General features: G+C 44.1%; 1 protein-coding gene across 1 annotated transcript; it reads right to left on the bottom strand.

Moving 5' to 3' along the window:
- Nucleotides 1-16651: 16651 nt before the first annotated feature.
- On the bottom strand, nt 16652-18271 carry LOC123990261 (ribosome biogenesis regulatory protein homolog). The gene has a single exon (XM_046290844.1). It carries the CDS (start codon nt 18264-18266, stop codon nt 17169-17171), a length of 1098 nt encoding a protein of 365 aa, XP_046146800.1. The 5' UTR covers nt 18267-18271; the 3' UTR covers nt 16652-17168.
- Between the last annotated feature and the right edge of the window lie 3841 nt (nt 18272-22112).

The following is a 22112-nucleotide window of genomic DNA, read 5'->3' as shown; positions in this document are numbered from 1 at the left end:
TGGCCTGGGCTCACCATGGACACAATCCCCCTTCCGTGTGTGCTTGGGGGTGCCGTCAGCTTGGCCTGGGCTCACCATGGACACAATCCCCCTTCCGTGTGTGTGCTTGGGGGTGCCGTCATCTTGGCCTGGGCTCACCATGGACACAATCCCCCTTCCGTGTATGCTTGGGGGTGCCGTCAGCTTGGCCTGGGTTCACCATGGACATAATCCCCCTTCCGTGTGTGTGCTTGGGGGTGCCGTCAGCTTGGCCTGGAGTCTGTGGACACGAGCCCCCCTCCACCAGGACAAGATGCCTCTCCACAGGGTCAGCTGCTGGCCCTAAATACGCCAAGTCATCCGTGACTTAATGCCCCCGGGCCCCATTGTCCCCAGGGCCTGTTGCTTTTACATCCCCATCCACTCAATTGCCTCAAGAGGAGGGGTACAAGGCCCAGCGACTTGCCTTTTGTTAGGGAAGCATGAGCAACACAAATATCCACTACATCAATCTATTTTCCCTTGCATATGGCTCTTTTCTGGGCAGGATTTATTACCATTTTCATTATTTTATTTAACTTAGTCCTGCATGTTGGAGCTCGGAGTCTAAGATTTTCACTGTACCCTGCAATCACACCTGCAACCCTGTACATGTGACCACTAAACACTGAATCTGATTTGAGCTATTGTTGCTTTCAGACGGTCTGTGCTCAGCCTTGAGACACGTCAAAGGCTAAGTGCCTTTTAGTTGGTTGTTGGCAGCAGCCTGTAAAGTGTTATGTTTACTGAGTGTATTGTTTTGGTTCTGCACAGTGCACCTCTTATTGACTTAGCTTGGCCACACATGCACTTGTTGCATATCAGTACAGATATGTGTAAACTATACAGTGTATTGACAGCCATTTATTGTGGTAGTAGCACTCAATCAATGAGTAACAAATTCAGTGATTTTAGAGAAATACATTTTACATCAATGAAATGTAACATACTGTTGTATTTATTATAGTACAGTGCCTTGCGAAAGTATTCGGCCCCCTTGAACTTTGCGACCTTTTGCCACATTTCAGGCTTCAAACATAAAGATATAAAACTGTATTTTTTTTGTGAAGAATCAACAAGTGGGACACAATCATGAAGTGGAACGACATTTATTGGATATTTCAAACTTTTTTAACAAATCAAAAACTGAAAAATTGGGCGTGCAAAATTATTCAGCCCCCTTAAGTTAATACTTTGTAGCGCCACCTTTTGCTGCGATTACAGCTGTAAGTCGCTTGGGGTATTTCTCTATCAGTTTTGCACATCGAGAGACTGCATTTTTTCCCCATTCCTCCTTGCAAAACAGCTCGAGCTCAGTGAGGTTGGATGGAGAGCATTTGTGAACAGCAGTTTTCAGTTCTTTCCACAGATTCTCGATTGGATTCAGGTCTGGACTTTGACTTGGCCATTCTAACACCTGGATATGTTTATTTTTGAACCATTCCATTGTAGATTTTGCTTTATGTTTTGGATCATTGTCCTGTTGGAAGACAAATCTCCATCCCAGTCTCAGGTCTTTTGCAGACTCCATCAGGTTCTCTTCCAGAATGGTCCTGTATTTGGCTCCATCCATCTTCCCATCAATTTTAACCATCTTCCCTGTCCCTGCTGAAGAAAAGCAGGCCCAAACCATGATGCTGCCACCACCATGTTTGACAGTGGGGATGGTGTATTCAGGGTGATGAGCTGTGTTGCTTTTACGCCAAACATAACGTTTTGCATTGTTGCCAAAAAGTTCCATTTTGGTTTCATCTGACCAGAGCATCTTCTTCCACATGTTTGGTGTGTCTCCCAGGTGGCTTGTGGCAAACTTTAAACAACACTTTTTATGGATATCTTTAAGAAATGGCTTTCTTCTTGCCACTCTTCCATAAAGGCCAGATTTGTGCAATATAAGACTGATTGTTGTCCTATGGACAGAGTCTCCCACCTCAGCTGTAGATCTCTGCAGTTCATCCAGAGTGATCATGGGCCTCTTGGCTGCATCTCTGATCAGTCTTCTCCTTGTATGAGCTGAAAGTTTAGAGGGACGGCCAGGTCTTGGTAGATTTGCAGTGGTCTGATACTCCTTCCATTTCAATTTTATCGCTTGCACAGTGCTCCTTGGGATGTTTAAAGCTTGGGAAATCTTTTTGTATCCAAATCCGGCTTTAAACTTCTTCACAACAGTATCTCGGACCTGCCTGGTGTGTTCCTTGTTCTTCATGATGCTCTCTGCACTTTTAACGGACCTCTGAGATTATCACAGTGCAGGTGCATTTATACGGAGACTTGATTACACACAGGTGGATTGTATTTATCATCATTAGTCATTTAGGTCAACATTGGATCATTCAGAGATCCTCACTGAACTTCTGGAGAGAGTTTGCTGCACTGAAAGTAAAGGGGCTGAATAATTTTGCATGCCAAATTTTTCAGTTTTTGATTTGTTAAAAAAGTTTGAAATATCCAATAAATGTTGTTCCACTTCATGATTGTGTCCCACTTGTTGTTGATTCTTCACAAAAAAATTCAGGTTTATATCTTTATGTTTGAAGCCTGAAATGTGGCAAAAGGTCGCAAAGTTCAAGGGGGCCGAATACTTTCGCAAGGCACTGTATGTGCTTTGGATGTGGCCTAATGTTCAGAGCTGCGCAATTGCAAACCTTGCTGTGTGTGTGTGGTGACCTGTCATTCAGGGCAGGTGTTTTTTTGTGTGCCTGTTTTGCATGTTATTTTGGCATTGATATGTGTCATATATCAGTTTGCAAACAATGTAAAAAAATAAAATAAAAACGTACAAGTTAATGAAGTAGCATACAAACATGGTATTTTTTTGCTTTATTGAGTAAGGCAGCTCCAATATGCAGGTGTTTCAGCCTAGCTCTGTGCTTTCTGTGGTGGTGGGTCAGCCAGCGGAAAATACAGAGCGTAGGGGTTGGTCATGTTCTCTAGTTGTGCTGGGACTGTCACTCATGGGGACACTACGTCACTGCAAAATCTACAGGGAGAGCTCGAAAGTTCAAGCACCTTGGGTGATGCTGTAGATTCACCTTAGAAGTGCCCATCCAAGAAGGCTCAAGGTCATTGGCCACAGATGAAATTACGTGAAATCACATATCTACCGTTGCTTTGATTGTACTGATCATGTCAACATCATACTTTCAAAGTCTTAGCTAGAAAGCTAGACAAGCAGCCATCGTCATGAATCAAGTCCACAGTCTACTGGAAATCATTTCAATCCTTGTCATATGAAGAGAAATGATAGACAAAACTTGTCGGTGCTCATCGGCCATTGGACATAAACATTACACAAGTTGGAAATTGCAAATTCAACAATGAGTGGTTTGAAAGGAATCAGTAGCTAACTGAAAGCTTTGCAAAGCAATCACTACTGTAGGCTGCTATTTGGTGGAGAGGGTGTGTGGACAAGGTCTGGGTTTAAGGGTCTCTTTTCCAAGCTTAAAAGGATAAACATTCACATGCAAAACCATGGGCCAGAAAAAGTTGAATACATTGGCCATGCTGTCCAGCATGACCTCTGCTGCATTGAAACAACTGGAAACTCAGAACTGGGAAATCTCAGACTTCAGTGAGTTCAAGACAACTGGGAACTCTGAAAAAAAACATTTTGAACAGTCATCCAACTCGGAATTCCAAGTCGGAACTCGACTTCTTTCTAGAGCTCCAACCTGAAGATCACTGACATCATGATTCAACCTTGTTTTTCTCTGAGTTCCCAGTTGTCTTGAAAGCACCATACATCCAGAGAATGCCAGACTTTGATGACAACGTTTGATGACAAGTGAGCACAGTTGCTGCATAAATTATGTAATATGTCAGGGAGATATACTGTAGCTAATTTAGCCTACTGTCCCAACTTGGTTGTGCACATGTAGCCTATAGCCTGTTTTTGGAGAAATGTACTCATTGAATATTGCAAGAGCTTTTATTGTAGCTTTTATTATAGCTTTTATCATCCAGTTCTGACTTGGTATACAGGGATAATACTGTAAGAACAGCCCATGTCCTGAATTCTGCCGCTGTACATTTCAAAAGTTTCGTTGCCAGACAAGGCTCCACTGATAGCCAGGTGTAGTGGTGGTAAGGGTTTGGGATTGCTGTTGGGACAGCTTTATATAGGCCCTTACAGTTTGTGGGCAACATTTGTCACCGTTATAGTGCAATGAATGTATTGTTTAGTGTTGTGTTGTGTTGTGTAGTGGCTTTGCTGGCATGCATCTAAAATATTTTTGGGTGAATTTTCCCCACCAAGATTTACATGCTAAAATCTCCACTGGTGTGTGTATGTTCATTGCAGAGAGCTTGAAGGAGCAGCATGTGAAAAGTGTCCCTGGCCCCTCCCATATATCCCCTCCACATACACCCACACACTCATACACACACACATCCGTATACACACTGACACTGCCAGCCTTTGTGTATGCCAGACAGCAGATGGCAGCCATTATAGCACTGACAGGGCAGTCATCTGTCAGGCACCCTGTTAGATTCCCCCTGAACACACAGCACAGCACACCACTGAGTGGATGGGGCACTTTAGGCGGGAAAACCAGTGTGTGTGTAAATGTATGCACTGGGTGTGTACTTGTATGTTTTGGAACCTGGCCTTTCTGTTGTAAATAGGTCCTAGTTTCCACTCTCCCTGTGTGTGTCACTGCTGTGAGGTTAAACAGGCTCACATACGAACACAAGTACATGATATGCTAGTGGAGCCTACTGCCTGACTACACATCTTTGCCTACAAACAACAGATACATAAAGAGGGCTCTGTGTGTGTTTATTAATATCTTGAATAGGGCTTGGGGTGTCAAGGGGCCCTGGTTGAATGAGCATGGAAGACAGAGTGTATGAGTGGTACAGACTCTGTTCACCCGGGGTGGGGCAGGCTCATTACTGTCCTGTATAGCATCTGTTGCTCCCATAAGAGTGGGGCCTCTGTCAGGTGAGGGAGGACCAGTGGGACACGTAAACAAAGGCACACTGTCACCCGTGGATATCAACCACATCAACCACATCCACAATAATCCTGATCGCAAGGCTGTGGCGGGCCTCCAGCATCAAACATCCTCTGTCTTCCGGCATCAAACATCCTATGGGGCCTCCGGCATCAAACATCCTATGGGGCCTCCAGCATCAAACATCCTATGGGGCCTCCGGCATCAAACATCCTATGGGGCCTCCGGCATCAAACATTCTATGGGGACTCCAGCATCAAACATCCTATGGGGCCTCCGGCATCAAACATCCTACAGGGCCTCCAGCATCAAACATTCTATATCACATACTAAGAAATTAGGAAGATTTGTGAGTGAACACCCAATTGTGAAGAAGATCAAGATGTTGTTCTTACACCATTTCTGCCTCCCTCTGAACAACACAGGGGTTTAAACTGACCATACAACTGGTAATAAGTTACAGAATGGCTTATGGCTTTGGCTTTTCAAATGTCTACCTTGTTAACCAGCATTCACCCAAGTTTTAAAAAATGTTTATTTATTTATTTATTGAATATCCGAAACATACAATATACTTGCAGTGAAGCCGCTCAAAACAACTACATCATACCAGTCATCCAACAGATTCCCATTCAGTGACACACAGAAGCATCCAGGGTCAATGCTCTGCCCAAGGGCATTCCCCCAAGTTAGCACTACTGCTAGATAGTGCCATTAGACTCAGTATCTAGCCATACATTCTTAGAAAAAAAGGTTCCAAAAGGGTTCTCTGGCTGTCACCATACGAGAACCCTTTCTGGTTCCAGGTAAAATCATTTTGTGTTCCATGTGGAACCCTCTGTGGAAAGGGTTCTACAGGGAACCAAAAAGGGTTCTTCAAAGGGTTCTGTTTCTCTATGATGTGTTACATTAAAGAATAAAGACAGACACTAATGTCAAGTTCATAGCCATGTTCAAGTATTGTACACGTCCCTACATATGGGGTCAGGGGAACCGCCCAGTTAGTCGATTACCTATCAACTAGACTCTGTAACATCATATTTTTCAATAGAAAGTGCAAAAATAACAGCACAACATTAAGTTCTTAACAGTCAAGTCATAAGAAATAAAAAATACATACATTACATTTTCTTTTTACTTCAGTCGTAGTCTTTCTCTCTTTTTTGTATTTTTATTACAGAAGACAAGTTAACACAGTCCCTTGCTTACAGAGTAAGCCTTTCCGGTGGCTTACATAGCCGACCCACGGGGAGTAAGTATGGGCTCTGGTGGGTAGGATTAGGGCCACGAGCTGGAGAGCTTGGTGGGGTAGAAGCCTCCCCCGCAGTTGGCTCATGTCTCAATTGCCGTTAGGCCTGGACTGTGATGCAGCTCATCTAGGTGAGTGTATGGTGTGTTCTGGTTTGTTGTCTGCTCTGCTTATGCACACATCCACCCGATTGTAATGATAGCGGGAGCCACCGACACCCACCAGGTAAGAACGTGGTGCAACTTGCTGTAGGTACGTGCCCAGCTACCAAAGTCATGTGTGGTCTCTTGGCAGCAGTTTCATCCTTATTGTTTTACCCACCGGTAGGTCTCGAGCAGTCCAGTCATAGAATACCTTAGCGAGCTGCTTTCTGTGGCACAGTTTGTCCATGACGCCAACCGTGACACAGGGCTCAAGTACCTGGTTGGCTACGGGATGGTAATCCTCAGACGTCTGGACAGAAGGCGTTGCGCTGGGCTGCTGTCCATGTTTTCGGTGGGTGTGTTCCTCCACTGTAAGATGTTTTTTCAGGTGTCATTGCTGTCACGCACGGCCTTGAGTAACAGGTTTTTATCAGGGGTCGTTGCTGTCACGCACGGCCTTGAGTAACAGGTTTTTATCAGGGGTCGTTGCTGTCACGCACGGCCTTGAGTAACAGGTTTTTATCAGGGGTCGTTGCTGTCACGCACGGCCTTGAGTAACAGGTTTTTATCAGGGGTCGTTGCTGTCACGCACGGCCTTGAGTAACAGGTTTTTATCAGTGGTCGTTGCTGTCACGCACGGCCTTGAGTAACAGGTTTTTATCAGGGGTAGTTGCTGTCACGCACGGCCTTGAGTAACAGGTTTTTATCAGGGGTCGTTGCTGTCACGCACGGCCTTGAGTAACAGGTTTTTATCAGGGGTCGTTGCTGTCACGCAAGACCAAGGGTAACAGGTTTTTATCAGGGGTCGTTGCTGTCACGCATGGCCTTGAGTAATAGGTTTTTATCAGGGGTCGTTGCTGTCACGCAAGACCAAGGGTAACAGGTTTTTATCAGTGGTTGTTGCTGTCACGCAAGTCCTTGCATAACAATCTTGACAGCTGACTACCTTGCCATTTGCCTTTGGGTGCCTTGGAGGGGAGGTCACGTGGTCAAACTCCCATTCTGAGGCGAAAAGCTTGAACTGTGCAATGAACTCTGGGTCATTATCCGTGACGACCTTGTCAGGCTGGCCTTGCCTTGCAAATTGTGTCTTACAGCGCTTTATGACCGTCTCTGCAGACAAGTCAGGGAGCAGTTAAATTTCCCAAAAGTCTGAGTAGTGATCAACGATCAGAAAATAGTCATTTTGTCTGTGGCTGATTAAGTCCATGCTGGCGATTTGCCAGGCCCTTGTGGGCAGTTTGTGCGACATCATGGTTTCCTTTTGCTGTTCATGAGCATACTCGTTGCATGTGGTACAGCTTCTGACAAAGTCTTTCATTTCTGCTTGCATGTTTGGCAGTATAATGTTTCACGAGCCTGGCGGTAGCATGTGTAACCTCCAACGTGACTGGAGTGTGTGAGCGTACGCATCTCTGTGATTTGGGTGATTTGGGGATAATGACCTTCTGACCTCTGAACAAGATGCCATTTTGCACACTCATCTATTCTCGAAAGGTCCAGTATTCTCTCACTGTGAGAGGTGTCTCCTCTTCCAGGTACGGCCAATCTGTGAGAACCATGGACATCAGCACCTGTAAGGTGTTTGTCCAGCCCTGATCTGGGCTAGGCGGTGATCTGTGATGTTCAAGTAGTCTTCCTGATTGATCTGTTGAACCTTTTGTTGTTCCTGCTGTAGCAAACATATGTCATGTCACTGATAGGCAATGCCTCTGCCTGTACATGGTGCTGTTGCCCTGCTCAGTGTGTCGCTGATGTACAGTACATCTCTGGTCCCAGCTTGTAGATGACCTACAGGCTATAGTTTTGCAGAGTCAGGAGCATGCCTTGAAGCCTCTTGGGCGTGTTGAGGAGAGGTTTACTGAATACGGCATTGAGTTGTTTGTGGTCAGTTTCAGCGGTGACCAGCTCTTGACCATATAAGTAGTGATAGAAGACGATGCTGAGGCACTCTTTCTCAATTTGTGCATAGTTTTGTTTGGCGGAGTTGAGAGCTCTCGAGTCAAACACAATGGGCTGGCCTTCCTGAATAAGGCAGCATCCAAGTTCACTTTGGCTGGAGTCACTCTGGATTGTGACAGGTTTTGTTACATCGTAGTAACACAACACTGGCATGGATGAAGCCAGAGATTTCATCTCTTGCACTGCGGCCTTGTGCTTGAATAGCCAGTGCCATGTTGTGTCTTTGTCCAACAGCCAGTGCAGAGGCTCACAGACTGCTGATAGGTGTGGCATGAACTTTGTAAGATAGTTTGCAAAGCCGATGAAACACTGCACTCCTTTTGCATCAGACGGGTTTGGCATGTTGAGGATCGCTCTGACCTTGTCTGGGTCCGGCTTCAGGCTTTTGGCTGAGAGAATGTGGCCATGGAAGTGGACGTCTTTCACCTTGAACTGCAGCTTCTTCAGGCCAAGGCGAAGCTTAACTGATCGGCAGCGCTCCATCAGTGCCAGGAGCTTCACATCATGGTCGCGTTCTGCTTCTTCGTCTGTTTCACCACAGCCTACGATCAGGACATCATCGGCGATGGGTTCAATGCCCTTGAGCCCAGCCAGTAACTCGTGCTGCTTGCGTTGTTATACCAATGCGCCACGGAGACACCAAACGGGAGCTTGAGTCAGCGTTACCGTCCTCAGGGGGTCCAGAAGGTAGTCATGAAGCTGCTTTCTTCATACAGCTTACATTGCAGGAATGCATCTCGGGCGTCCACCAAGGGGATGGGGATAGGGCTGAGGACATCCTTCAGTGTTGGCATGATGTAGTGGGATCGTTTCAGTGCTTGGTTCAGATGCTTTGGGTCAATGCAGACTCTCAGCTTCTCTGTTTTTTTCACTATGACCATATTGCTGATCTCGTCAGTTGGTTCAGTCACAGATGTCATGTGGCCATCGGCCTCATACTTGTCCATCTGGGTCATCACAGCCATTTTCATTGAAATGGGCACAATGCGAGGAGCACACTGGACTGGAGTGACGCTCTCATTCAATTCAAAGTGTACTTCCCCAGGTACTGATTCAATGGGCACGTTGAATACATTGTCATATCTGCTGAGTAGTTTTACTTTGGACAGGGGTTCATGCTGGACATGCTCCACCATATGCAGGTCATTTGGTAAGGTGAACTCCAGCTTGTGTTTATGTCCCCGAATAACACATTCGGTCTGAAAGGTGCCCATAGAACTCATTAGCTCTCCTGAGTACAGCTTTATTCTAGTATCGCTGAGCAAGAGATGTGTGTCAGGTGGCAGATATATTTTGTCTTTGTAGCTCATTACATGGCACATAGTACCAGAATCCAGTTGACATTGTTGCAGCTTGTTGTGTAACCCTAGTGTCACAAACCATTTCTTACCTCTTGAGTGTACAGCCCTCACTCACCCTTCTTTTGAGACATACTTTTATAAAGTGATTATTAGTTCCACACGCTCTGCATGGTTTGCCATAGGCAGGGCAGTGCTCTTTGCCTCTAGCATGTGCATTTCCACAGTATTTGCATGCTCTGGGGCAGTATGTGTTTGCCATTCGTGGTGAATTGTTCTGCCTCAATTGGTTTTGTCTGAATGTTTGCCTGGCAACAGTGTGAACACTATCCGCGTAAGTGCGTGGGGTTTCCATTTCCATTGCTCTCATTCTCATGTCAGTGACTCAGCAGTGCGGGACATTTCAATGGCAGTAACTTATGTTAGGCCTTTCTCTCTTAGTAGACGCCGGCGAGTGTCTTCATTTGCAATCACAAGTACTATCTTGTTACAAATCAGTTCATCTTTCAATCCCCTTTATTCACAAGTATCAGATAGTACTGACTCAAAATCTTCCTGTTTGCAGCGTAAAAAGAAAAAACGAACTTGTAAAGGACATTCCTGGCGTGTTTGAAGTAATTCTCCAATGCATTCAGTATGGCGTTTGCATCACCCTGTTGTCATGCTGTGAAGGTGAGATTGTGCCTGTAGATGTGCTTGCTGTGAGAACCATGGGTTTTGGTGGCGGAATGTTCGCTGCCATAGCGATGGAATAGGAGATGAGATGTATTTTCCTTCAGCCATCGAGGTAGGTAGTGATGCTAGCTAGCCTGCTAACAACGAGTTGATCACTGGTGTGACTGACGTTAGCAGTAAACAACGAGTTGATCACTGGTGTGACTGACGTTAGCAGTAAACAACGAGTTGATCACTGGTGTGACTGACGTTAGCAGTAAACAACGAGTTGATCACTGGTGTGACTGACGTTAGCAGTAAACAACGAGTTGATCACTGGTGTGACTGACGTTAGCAGTAAACAACGAGTTGATCACTGGTGTGACTGACGTTAGCAGTAAACATCGGCGTGTGTTCGCATACGGAACGTAACTGCCTCTATACTGCTCTTAGCTACAAAAAATAACAAATGTGTGGTTTTCGAGACACTTCTGATACCATGTTTCTGTATGGTAAGTTAGATAAAAGAATGAAGACAGACACAAATGTTCAATTGCCATGTTCAAGTATTGTACAAATCGCTTACATACGGGGTCCGGGGAACAGCCCAGCTAGTCGATTACCTATCAACTACTCTGTAACAGGTTCTCCTATGGGGACATCCAAAGAACCCTTTTGGGTTCAAGATAGCACCTTTTTTTCTAAGAGTGTAGATTCACATATTAGGCAGGGAGATGGTCCCTGTTAGAATAGATCCTTACATGGAACTAATACCAACTGATCAAAAGACACATCACTGGGCTGGTGGACGGGGCGTGTACATCTGATTGATATAGGTCAAGGTTAGGATTAGGATTAGAGAGTTTGACTTTGAGTCCTTCCAAAGGATACATTCTGTGTGGAGTCCAGTGAGAGAGCTGTTTTACCATTGCCATGGCAACCTTCACAATAAAGATGCCATTTCCTTTGGCATGAGTGTAAAAGCACGGTTTGATGATTTTTATGAAAAATACATTCCTGGCTGATGTTGCGTTTCCCACAAATTACAGTTGAACAATTTATAGTCAAAAGAAAATATATAAATGATTGAGTGCATGTCGTAGTTGCTAAATAAAGAATACAGCCTAATAAGGATGACAACATGGAACAGAAAAGCACAGGTAGACTCATGGAACATTATTTGGCTAATGTAAACACAGTTAGCTTTATAAAATATAGTCATACATCTTATTCCTCTTTGATTATTAATAAAATACTCCCCCCCCCTTTTCAACCCCTCAATTTATGTCTTGCTTAATGTCACAACTTAATCACGGAAGCTTTATATACATGATTGATCTTTCTCGAACACTTTACAGAAGAGGCAGGGAAGTAGTTAACCTCACTCCAGCTCTTAAATTATGCAGCCAGAGGATCAACTGACTAGCAACAGTGCTTTAACTATAGCAACCCTACCTGGCCCCAACAGGGGTGGGGCTGTGGATGGGATTGGGGCTGGGGCTGGGACTGGGGATGGGACTGGGGATGGGGTGGTGGACGGGGCTGGGGATGGGGCTGGTATTGGGGTTGGGGATGGGGCTGGGGAAGGGGCTGGGGCTGCCTGTTAGGGAGACAAATCCTGGACTTCAGTATCAGTATGGGGCCCTCTCTCTTCCCCTCGGCCTCCTCTGGCCCCCCACCTGCTGCTGCTCTGCTGGCTCTGCGGAGAGCCTGGGGTGCGCTGGGGGACAACACGGACACAACAAACACAAAGGACTTGTTTATTACCGCTGACCCAAATTCCAACGTTCCACACAGACAAGACAAGCACCGGGCTGTTCAGGGGGTTCGCTCAGAGTGTGTGTGTGTGTGCAAGCTTTCACAGCTTAAGGAGCAAGGTTCACCTCCACACACAGATAAGGTGGGGCCAAGTTACATGCCCACATACTGGGATAAGTCAAATGTATGATCTTAAATAATATCTGAAACAACATCCAACAATTGTCTGCTTATATTTCCTAGCTCACTGTGGGTATTTCAGTCAGATTATACAGGCAGTTCTGTTTCACTGATTGACATTATGAAACACAATACTTTTAGAGGGAAAGAGGGATCCCTCATCACCCCCCTGAACGTATGGCTGTGATTGTGAGCCCCCACTGTGTTGTGTGAGGGAACAGCAGTACAGTGAGAGGGAATTGATCAGAGGGAGATAGGGGTGGTGGGGTGGGGGTCTTAATCTCTGTGCTTTGTCAACTAATGAGGGATGAGAGAGGGGCCACCTGTTCTGGGCGGAGTGGAGTGGGAGGGGGTGGAAAAGGGTTTGGGTGGTGTGTGTGGGGTGGGAGCAGCTGCTGGTGTGTGTGTGTGTTGTGTACACACACTTGTGGAGGGGGGTTTGATTGAGGATAGGATTGTGTGTGTATATATGTGTATATTTGTGTGTGTTTTGGGCGCGATGTACTCAGCCAGTACCACCTGCATACGTGGCCTGAGCTGAACACCGTCTTGCTAAGCAGCAGACATCGTTAGCTGGCTCATCATCCTGAGAACACAAACAGAGGTGTGTCAGTGAACGGGTGGGATTACTGCTGTGACTCTTCTCTCCTGATATCCCTCTGTCCTGTCACGAACCTCAGGTAAGCAGCTAAAGAGGCTATTCTAACCTGCCATACTGTTCTGTAAGTCAGCAGAGCTATTCTTTATAAATAGCAGGGATGGACAATCTTATCTCTGCGAGCAATGCTAGGGCAGATTTTTGTCCCAGCCAAGTAAATAGAATATCTTGTTGCTCATCTCATCTTCACACAGAAGCAGGATGACCTCACCCCGGGTCAGCTTCAGTTCATCTGGGGCTTGTAGCTGCACTTTACCACCATCTAGTGAATAGATCAGGAAATGCATCTCAAATAAATGCTCAGGTAACAAGACAGATATACAGTATATCACAAAAGTGAGTACAGCCCTCACATTTTTGTAAATATTTTAGTATATCTTTTCATGTGACAACACTGAAGAAATGACACTTTGCTACAATGTAAAGTAGTGAGTGTACAGCTTGTATAACAGTGTAAATTTGCTGTCCCCTCAAAATAACTCAACACACAGCCATTAATGTCTAAACCGCTGGCAACAAAAGTGAGTACACCCCTAAGTGAAAATGGCCAAATTAGGCCCAATTAGCCATTTTCCCTCCCCAGTGTCATGTGACTCGTTAGTGTTACAAGGTCTCAGGTGTGAATGGGGAGCAGGTGTGTTAAATTTGGTGTCATCGTTCTCACACTCTCATACTGACTGGTCACTGGAAGTTCAACATGGCACCTCGTGGCAAAGAACTCCCTGAGGATCTGAAAAAAAAGAATTGTTGCTCTACATAAAGATGGCCTGGGCTACAAGAAGATTGCCAAGATCCTGAAACTGAGATGCAGCATGGTGGCCAAGACCATACAGCGGTTTAACTGGACAGGTTCCACTCAGAACAGGCCTCGCCATGGTCGACCAAAGAAGTTGAGTGCATGTGCTCAGCGTCATATCCAGTGGTTGTCTTTGGGAAATAGACGTATGAGTGCTGCCAGCATTGTTGCGGAGGTTGAATGGGTGGGTGGTCAGCCGTACACTGCATCAAATTGGTCTGCATGGCTGTCGTCCCAGAAGGAAGCCTCTTCTAAAGATGATGCACAAGAAAGCCCGCTGAAGACAAGCAGACTAAGGACATGGATTACTGGAACCATGTCCTGTGGTCTGATGAGACCAAGATAAACTTATTTGGTTCAGATGGTGTCAAGCGTGTGTGGCAGCAACCAGGTGAGAAATACAAAGACAAGTGTGTCTTGCCTACAGTCAAGCATGGTGGTGGGAGTGTCATGGTCTGGGGCTGCATCAGTGCTGCCGGCACTGGGGAGCTACAGTTCATTGAGGGAACCATGAATGCCAACATGTACTGTGACATACTGAAGCAGAGCATGATCCCCTCCCTTCGGAGACTGGACCACAGGGCATTATTCCAACATGATAACGACCCCAAACACACCTCCAAGACGACCACTGCCTCGCTAAAGAAGCTGAGGGTAAAGGTGATGGACTGGCCAAGCATGTCTCCGGACCTAAACCCTATTGAGCATCTGTGGGGCATCCTCAAATGGAAGGTGGAGGAGTGCAAGGTCTCTAACATCCACCAGCTCCATGATGTCGTCATGGAGGAGTGGAAGAGGACTCCAGTGGCAACCTGTGAAGCTCTGGTGAACTCCATGCCCAAGAGGGTTAAGGCAGTGCTGGAAAATGATGGTGGCCACACAAAATATTGACACTTTGGGCCCAATTTGGCCATTTTCACTTAGGGGTGTACTCACTTTTGTTGCCAGCGTTTTAGACATTAATGGCAGTGTGTTGAGTTATTTTGAGGGGACAGCAAATTTACACTGTTCTACAAGCTGTACACTCACTACATTGTAGCAAAGTGTAATTTCTCAGTGTTGTCACATGAAAAGATATACTCAAATATTTACAAAAATGTGAGGGGTGTGCTCACTTTTGTGATATACTGTATAGTATTACAGGAGGTTGGTGGCACCTTAATTGGGGAGAACTGGCTCGTGTTAATGACTGGAGGGGAATAGTTGGAATGGTATCAAAAACATAAAACACAGGGTTTCCAGGTGTTTGATGGTATTCCATTTGCTCCGTTCCGGCCTTTATTATGAGCCGTTCTCCCCTCAGTAGCCTCCTGCGACTTGTATGCATACACAGCAGTGTCCCAAGTTTCAGATCTCAGCAAGGCAAAATCCCAGGCTCACATGGCTGTTTCTTTTCTGTGTGTGGGTCTCTTCTTGATTGGTGTGTCCAGGTGTAACGTCCTGGCCAGGTGATAGTTGTGTCCAGGTGTAACGTCCTGGCCAGGTGATAGTTGTGTCCAGGTGTAACGTCCTGGCAAGGTGATAGTTGTGTCCAGGTGTAACGTCCTGGCCAGGTGATAGTTGTGTCCAGGTGTAACGTCCTGGCCAGGTGATAGTTGTGTCCAGGTGTAACGTCCTGGCCAGGTGATAGTTGTGTCCAGGTGTAACGTCCTGGCCAGGTGATAGTTGTGTCCAGGTGTAACGTCCTGGCCAGGTGATAGTTGTGTCCAGGTGTAACGCCAGGTGATAGTTGTGTCCAGGTGTAACGTCCTGGCCAGGTGATAGTTGTGTCCAGGTGTAACGTCCTGGCAAGGTGATAGTTGTGTCCAGGTGTAACGTCCTGGCCAGGTGATAGTTGTGTCCAGGTGTAACGTCCTGGCAAGGTGATAGTTGTGTCCAGGTGTAACGTCCTGGCCAGGTGATAGTTGTGTCCAGGTGATAGTTGTGTCCAGGTGTAACGTCCTGGCCAGGTGAATGGAAAGCTAACCTGTTTTATATAACCACCAGCACAGCTAATCTGATTATCAGGCCTACCTCCTTTAAGCCTACTGTGTGTTTATAGGGAGGAGCATTCATAACATCTCTATTCTTGGTCATTAGGCCTACATGCAATGCATGAGAGACAGACAGGTTCTCTGTTTATATCATGATATGATACTACTAAACAGGGTCAGTGTAGGAGTAGGCTTTATCTGTGTCCAGGAAACCATTTCTTATCAATAACTTTACAGCATTGCCTGTGTGCAGGACAATTTGTAGAGTTTTGGCGCAGACCTCTGCTGATTCCATCTGGCTCTTATTGCTTGACTTGACTGAGGCAGTCTTCTACTATAGCACATCGCTACTTTCAGCCACAATGTTAGATTCCAAAGCATTCCTCTACAGGAGCATAGTGAAGGAGAGTTCTGTTCACCCCTCCGTCCCAAAGTGTTGCACACCCCAGCTGTCGTGCCTGTTATGCACGTGCAGGGAAAAACCTGATACATAGATTTGTTTAGTTGCTTTCTGTGCTATTGCTCTGTCTGCGCACTACGTGTTGCTTGTCCCATGTCGCTCTGCAAGGGCTCACTGCTCCTCATTTGTCTGTACTGGTATTGTTTTAAATAACCTGCCCAGGGACTGCAGTTGAAAATTAGCAGGCTGAGTAAAACTATCACTTTTACTGAAACGTTGATTAATGTGCAGTCCCTGTAAAAATAAATTCACTCATGTGGCATTACTGTCTGTAGCTGGATCACATGGAAGTTGTGAACTTACTTGTGTATAGCATTGTAACTTTATCTTGTTACTTTTTAAAATATTATCTATTTGCATATTTCCTTACTTTTAACTGCCTTGTTGGTAAAGAGCTCATCAGTAAGCATTTCATGGTAGTCTACACTTGTATTCAGCACATGTAAAAAAAAAAAAAACATTTGATTTGCTATTGTGCTCAGTGAAACTACAATGTACTGTTTGTTGCCTTATTCTTATGATAAATCACACAAAAAACACCATCTTTATGAAGTTGATTTTAATTGTGTTGAAAAATATCAAACATAACTCTGTACCCAAATGTTACACATTTTTACAACAAATTGTTATTTCACCTTTATTTAACTTGGCAAGTCAATTAAGAACAAATTCTTATTTTCAATGGCGGCCTAGGAACAGTGGGTTAACTGCCTGTTCAGGGGCGGAACGACAGATTTGTACCTTATCAGCTCGGGGGTTTGAACTTGCAACCTTCCAGTTACCAGTCCAATGCTCTAACCACTAGGCTAGCCTTGTAGACACAAGGCAAATCATCACCATATACCATTTTTACACAATGTCATGGGTGATCTATTTTGAATGACGGGACAGAAGCCCCTCCCCCCTATTGCACCTGACCTGCATTAAGGGGAGACAGCTCAGAGACACATCACTCCCAGCAACATGCAGGTGGGAAACATAATGAAGATGCCAATTCATACTGTGCAGTCTGAGACAAGGCTATTGTGATGTATGACATACAATGTTTCAAATGTTCCCCTTTAGCGTTTCCCAGCTCCTTTTTTACCTCCAGGTGGTCCTTGACCTTTACCCCCTGCTCTTCCTTTGCCACCCCCTGCTCTTCCTTTGCCACCACCTCCTTTACCCTTTCCACCCCCACCCTTTCCAGAGAAATTACCACCCTTGCGTCCCTTCTTCCCCCCCTTCCTAAATTTCGCTGCAGACTCCTCTCGGTCATCCTCTCGCATTTGTTTGTTTACAGCTTTGTTGACGTCCAGACGAGGTTTCTTACTGTCCATCACCTTGAGCAGATCCAGCTGCCTCTGCTTTTCACTGGAAAAGTTACCGATGACAGGCTGGAATTTCCTCTTCTTCCCGGTGTTTCTGGGAGCTTTCTCCTTCGGTAGGCGATCTTGGAATTTACCTGCGGAAGCTGTGGATACCTTGGCCACATTGACAGCCCTACTCAGGTCACTTGTGGATTGCTGCGCGGTCGGTGTGAGTCCAACACCTGGTACTTTGATCTTCTGTGCCCTGGCTATGTTCCTCAGGCGATGCAGCTCGTTTTTTGCAACCTTCTCCTTCTTGGCTTTGTTCCGTTTGGCAAATTGGTCCTCGTTGGGGTCGGCTGTTTCGGGGACCTCAATCAGCCACTCTTTCGTGCCATCATTAACACGCTTGTAGCCCCAACGCCGCTTCCACTCTTTGGCAACATCGTCCCATACCAGGTTAGTTTTCTTCTTCTTTTGGATCCCCTTCAATTTGGCGAATTCCTCCCATTTGGTTGGAGGCCGGGGCTTCGGTGGGGGCTTCTCTCTCGGCAGTGCAGTGGTCGGCTCGGGTAGTTTGACTACGATTACCTCCTCTACTCTCTCTGTGGGATGCTTCCATATCTCGTTGATCAGGAGCTGCGTGTTGTCACGAGCTAGCGAGCGCAGGAAATCGTCTTTCTTCTGTTCACGGAACTGTCGAATATCAATACGGTTCTTGTCGTATGCGACCAGGTTTCCGATATCAAACTCAAGGTCCAGTTCTTTTTGAACGGTGATACTTTTGAGTTTTTCAGCCTCATCTCGTTCAGCTTTAGCAAGCACGTCTTCTATACTGCACGCAGCCATTTTTGGAAGCATGTCCGACATACGTGGTTCATGTCACGTGAAAGGTCACTTTAATTTATTTCCGGGTTAAAATGTCCCCATTCGAAAAATAATTCCTCATGTCCACGCGGTGGAGACATTGTCTTACTTTTCTCGTTGCCATGATTACAATTTCTGTTTTTTAAAATCCAGTCTCATGAACAAAGTGAATAGTTTGATTATAATACTTGATTCTATTATCTGGATGTCATATTACTTCATGTTTAGCATTTCTTAGTAATAAAAAAAATGGTCAATGATTTACTTAAAATAATACATAATAATCCAGTCCTACTGACTGCTCAATGCTCTTCTCCTTCAAGACTCAATGGACTGAAGGTGAGAGGTGTGAAAAGAGGATACTCAATGTCCTGCTGACTTGGTCATAAATGTGTGGATGGATGAGTGTTAAGCCAGGAAGTGAGTCATCATTGTGTGTACTGTGTGTGTGTCACTTCTGAATAGACCCCACCAGGGACCTGAACGTGTCATGGTTGATTCATTCCAGGATGCAGTGTATAGATCACTCATCAACAATCAATCTGCGATTTTCTCTCATTGATCTGATCTTTCAACACCTGTTAGATTTAGTTTCCTTATTCACTTCATCATCTAAGCAGAGGAACATTTCAACAGAGATCAGGTAACAATGGAGTTAGATAAAAACCTATTGCCTCACAATCGTTATAGGGGACTCCATAGACAATATGGGACTCACTGCTCACCATGCTTGTCTTCTAGGTAGAGAGAGAGAGATTCTTTGTTAAGGGACTGTATGTTATTTATAATGAGGGATACCTAGAGAAAATCTGACCTCTCTGAAATGAAAATGGATGTCCCTCCCTTCAGTAAAGTGTTTTTTTTTTACCCAACCCAAACCTGAACACTTGATAAAAAAATAAGAATGACCCTCCCCTATACCCCAAATAATAGCCAGAAGGTTGTGGATTTGCAGACCACTTTAGACAAGGGTAGAGGTTAAAAGATATCCATTATAATAAAAGCACTACATTAACCTATCATCTTATTTGTGGTCTGATAAAAAAATAGCCTTTTATAAATGGATTTCATGCAATTCTACATGATTTGACACGACTGTAGACAACCATCACCTTTTTAATCCCACAACAGAGCATGAGAACGAATGGGCACATGCTGCAACACTGGAAGCGTTGTGATTTCTATACAGCCCATTGTTAAAGAGGATAGTTTGGAACAGTGCTAAAGTTGACTATCAACTGTAAACATTTGGTGTAATAGAACCAGTTACAACTGAAGTATCTGATTATCAATGAATATAAGAAAAATACCTTTGTTGTTTAACACAGTAGCTGCATATCAGGCATGTCTATGTACACTTGTAACTTTTTCATTTGGTAAACTGTCAATTTCTAACTTATTATATTTCATTCCATGATATTGTTGTTACAAAATAGATTTGTTTTGACTGTGATTAGGGTATGGGAATATCTGCTAGGCTAAATTAACAAACTAGGCATGCATAATTCACCGCATGATCCTCAATAATATATATTTCTTAAACGCAGGCAATAGCCTTGAAATAATAATAATAATAATATAGCCTTAATAATTATTTTTAGCTACTGTTGTATCGTGTTTTAACCATAACAGTTTACAATCCAGGGTTACTCCAAGCAGTTTAGTCACCTCAACATGCTCAAATTCCACATGATTTATTACAAGATTTAGTAGAGGTTTAGTGAATGATTTGTCCCAAATACAATGCTTTTAGTTTTAGAAATATTTAGGGTGAACTTATTCCTTCCCACCCACTCTAAAACTAACTGCAACTCTTTGTTAAGTGTTGCAGTCATTTCAGTCACTGTTTTAGCTGACATGTATAGTGTTGAGTCATCCGCATACATAGGCACTCTGGATTTACTCAAAGCCAGTGGCATGTCATTAGTAAAAGATTGCAAAAAGTAATGGGCCTAGATAGCTGCCATGGGGAATTTTTGATTCTACTTGGATTATGTTGGAGAGGCTTCGATTAAAGAACACCCTCTGATACACCTGCAGCTCTACATGCATTCGTAAATCAAGACTTTTCTTAAGTTGGGCTCTGGGATGGTGCAACTGTTGAGAATGTGAGCCTATGGTTGTGTGGGGGGAAAGGATTGAGTGTGTATGATTGTGGGGGTATATCTGCGTATCACACAACTGTTGCGAAGGAGTAAAAGATGTTAGGGACAATATAGGATGATTCACAATTGTTTGCTAATGTAATAATTGCTTGCAATAATGTAATTTTGGCAATGGTGAGACTGGTGAGAGTTAAAATCCTTTGCATAAATTGCCTCTCATTACTACAAATATTAATAGCTAATTATGGAAAATAAGAAACAGGATTTTTAATATATATATAATACAAATTGAGGTGAGGGTGATGTATTTGGCGGTTGATCTACTTCTGTTCTGTAAATGGAACTGTGGTCTTTTCGAAGGATGGATCCCAGTCTTTTCAGGGCTGTGGGATATGGGGGGGTTGGGGGTGGTCTGCCGGGCATTGGGATGACAACACAACTCGGGACGAGGAGGGATTTTAGCGGTTGGAATAGTGGGGACCAATTGGAGGTTTACTTAGTAGCAATGCAAATATCAAGGTACAGCTATATGGACACTCAATCATCATGTTACTTTTTAATGGTATGTTTACAAACATATTTTGATAAATATAATTGAAAGTTGTCTCATTATGGTAAGTGGTGAAATAAGTATAGCCAGTTACTATTGTAATGACTTAGCAGATAATAAGAAAAGACGATCAGTATTTACCTGGCTAAAAGAGAAGGAATATAATATCTATTGTTTACAGGAAACTCATTAAATTTTAGATGAGGTTTTGTGGAAAAAGGACTGGGGGGGGGGTGAAATATATTTACTCCCATGGGCAAAGAAATTCAGAAGGGGTGATGGTTTTAATTAACAGTAATTTTGATCCAAATGTGCAAATTGTCCAAACAGATTATCAAGGTAGATGGATTATTTAAAATATGTTATTGGACAATAAACAGATATGGCTTATTAACCTATACGGTCCGAATAATGATGATCCATGCTTTTTTGAAAAAATACATAAGAATATATCAACTCTACAAGCAACACTAGACTCTATTATTATGGTGGGAGATTTTAATATGGAGACTTAAATACCCTGACCTAGTGAGACATACATGTCGGAGGCTTTATCAAGCTAGTCGTCTTGACTACTACTTCTTATGCCATTCTCTCTGGAACCAAAAGTTAAAAACGTGTTGATAGGTGACAGAATGCGGTCGGATCATCACATAATTGGCATATATATTACTCTTACAGAATTTCCACGTGGGTGAGGATATTAGAAATTTAATTAAAGCCTGCTAGATGATAAATTGTTTAGAACTAGGACAGAAGAATGTATAACTGACTTGTTCAGACATTACATAGGCACAGCAGATCCCCTTGCTGTATGGGACACTTTTAAATTGGCCTTTAGAGGCTGTGCAATTCAGTACTCATCTTTAAAAAAAAGCAATTTAGATGAAAAGAGTCCATTTTAACAAAGGAAATTGAAAGACTAACAGTACAGTTAGATAGCAATAAAAACTGTACCATAGAGGCACAGAATAAGTTAGAGGAAAAACAAAAAGAAATGAAGGAACTTATTCAAGAAAGATCCAGTGTAATATTTTATAAAAATAAAGCGAACTGGATGGGATATGGGGAAAAATTCACCCAATTATTTTTCAATCTTCAATGTAGAAAAAAAATGTATTGAAACTTGTTACAAATGATGGAGTCACGCATGATTCACTGAATTATATTTTGAAAGAGGAAGTAAAGTACTTT

Source organism: Oncorhynchus gorbuscha, linkage group LG12 (genome assembly GCF_021184085.1).
Source record: "Oncorhynchus gorbuscha isolate QuinsamMale2020 ecotype Even-year linkage group LG12, OgorEven_v1.0, whole genome shotgun sequence".
Taxonomy (NCBI): Eukaryota; Metazoa; Chordata; class Actinopteri; order Salmoniformes; family Salmonidae; genus Oncorhynchus; species Oncorhynchus gorbuscha.
The sequence above is the reverse complement of the archived record's forward strand: the minus strand, read 5'-3'. Positions and strand labels throughout refer to the sequence as shown.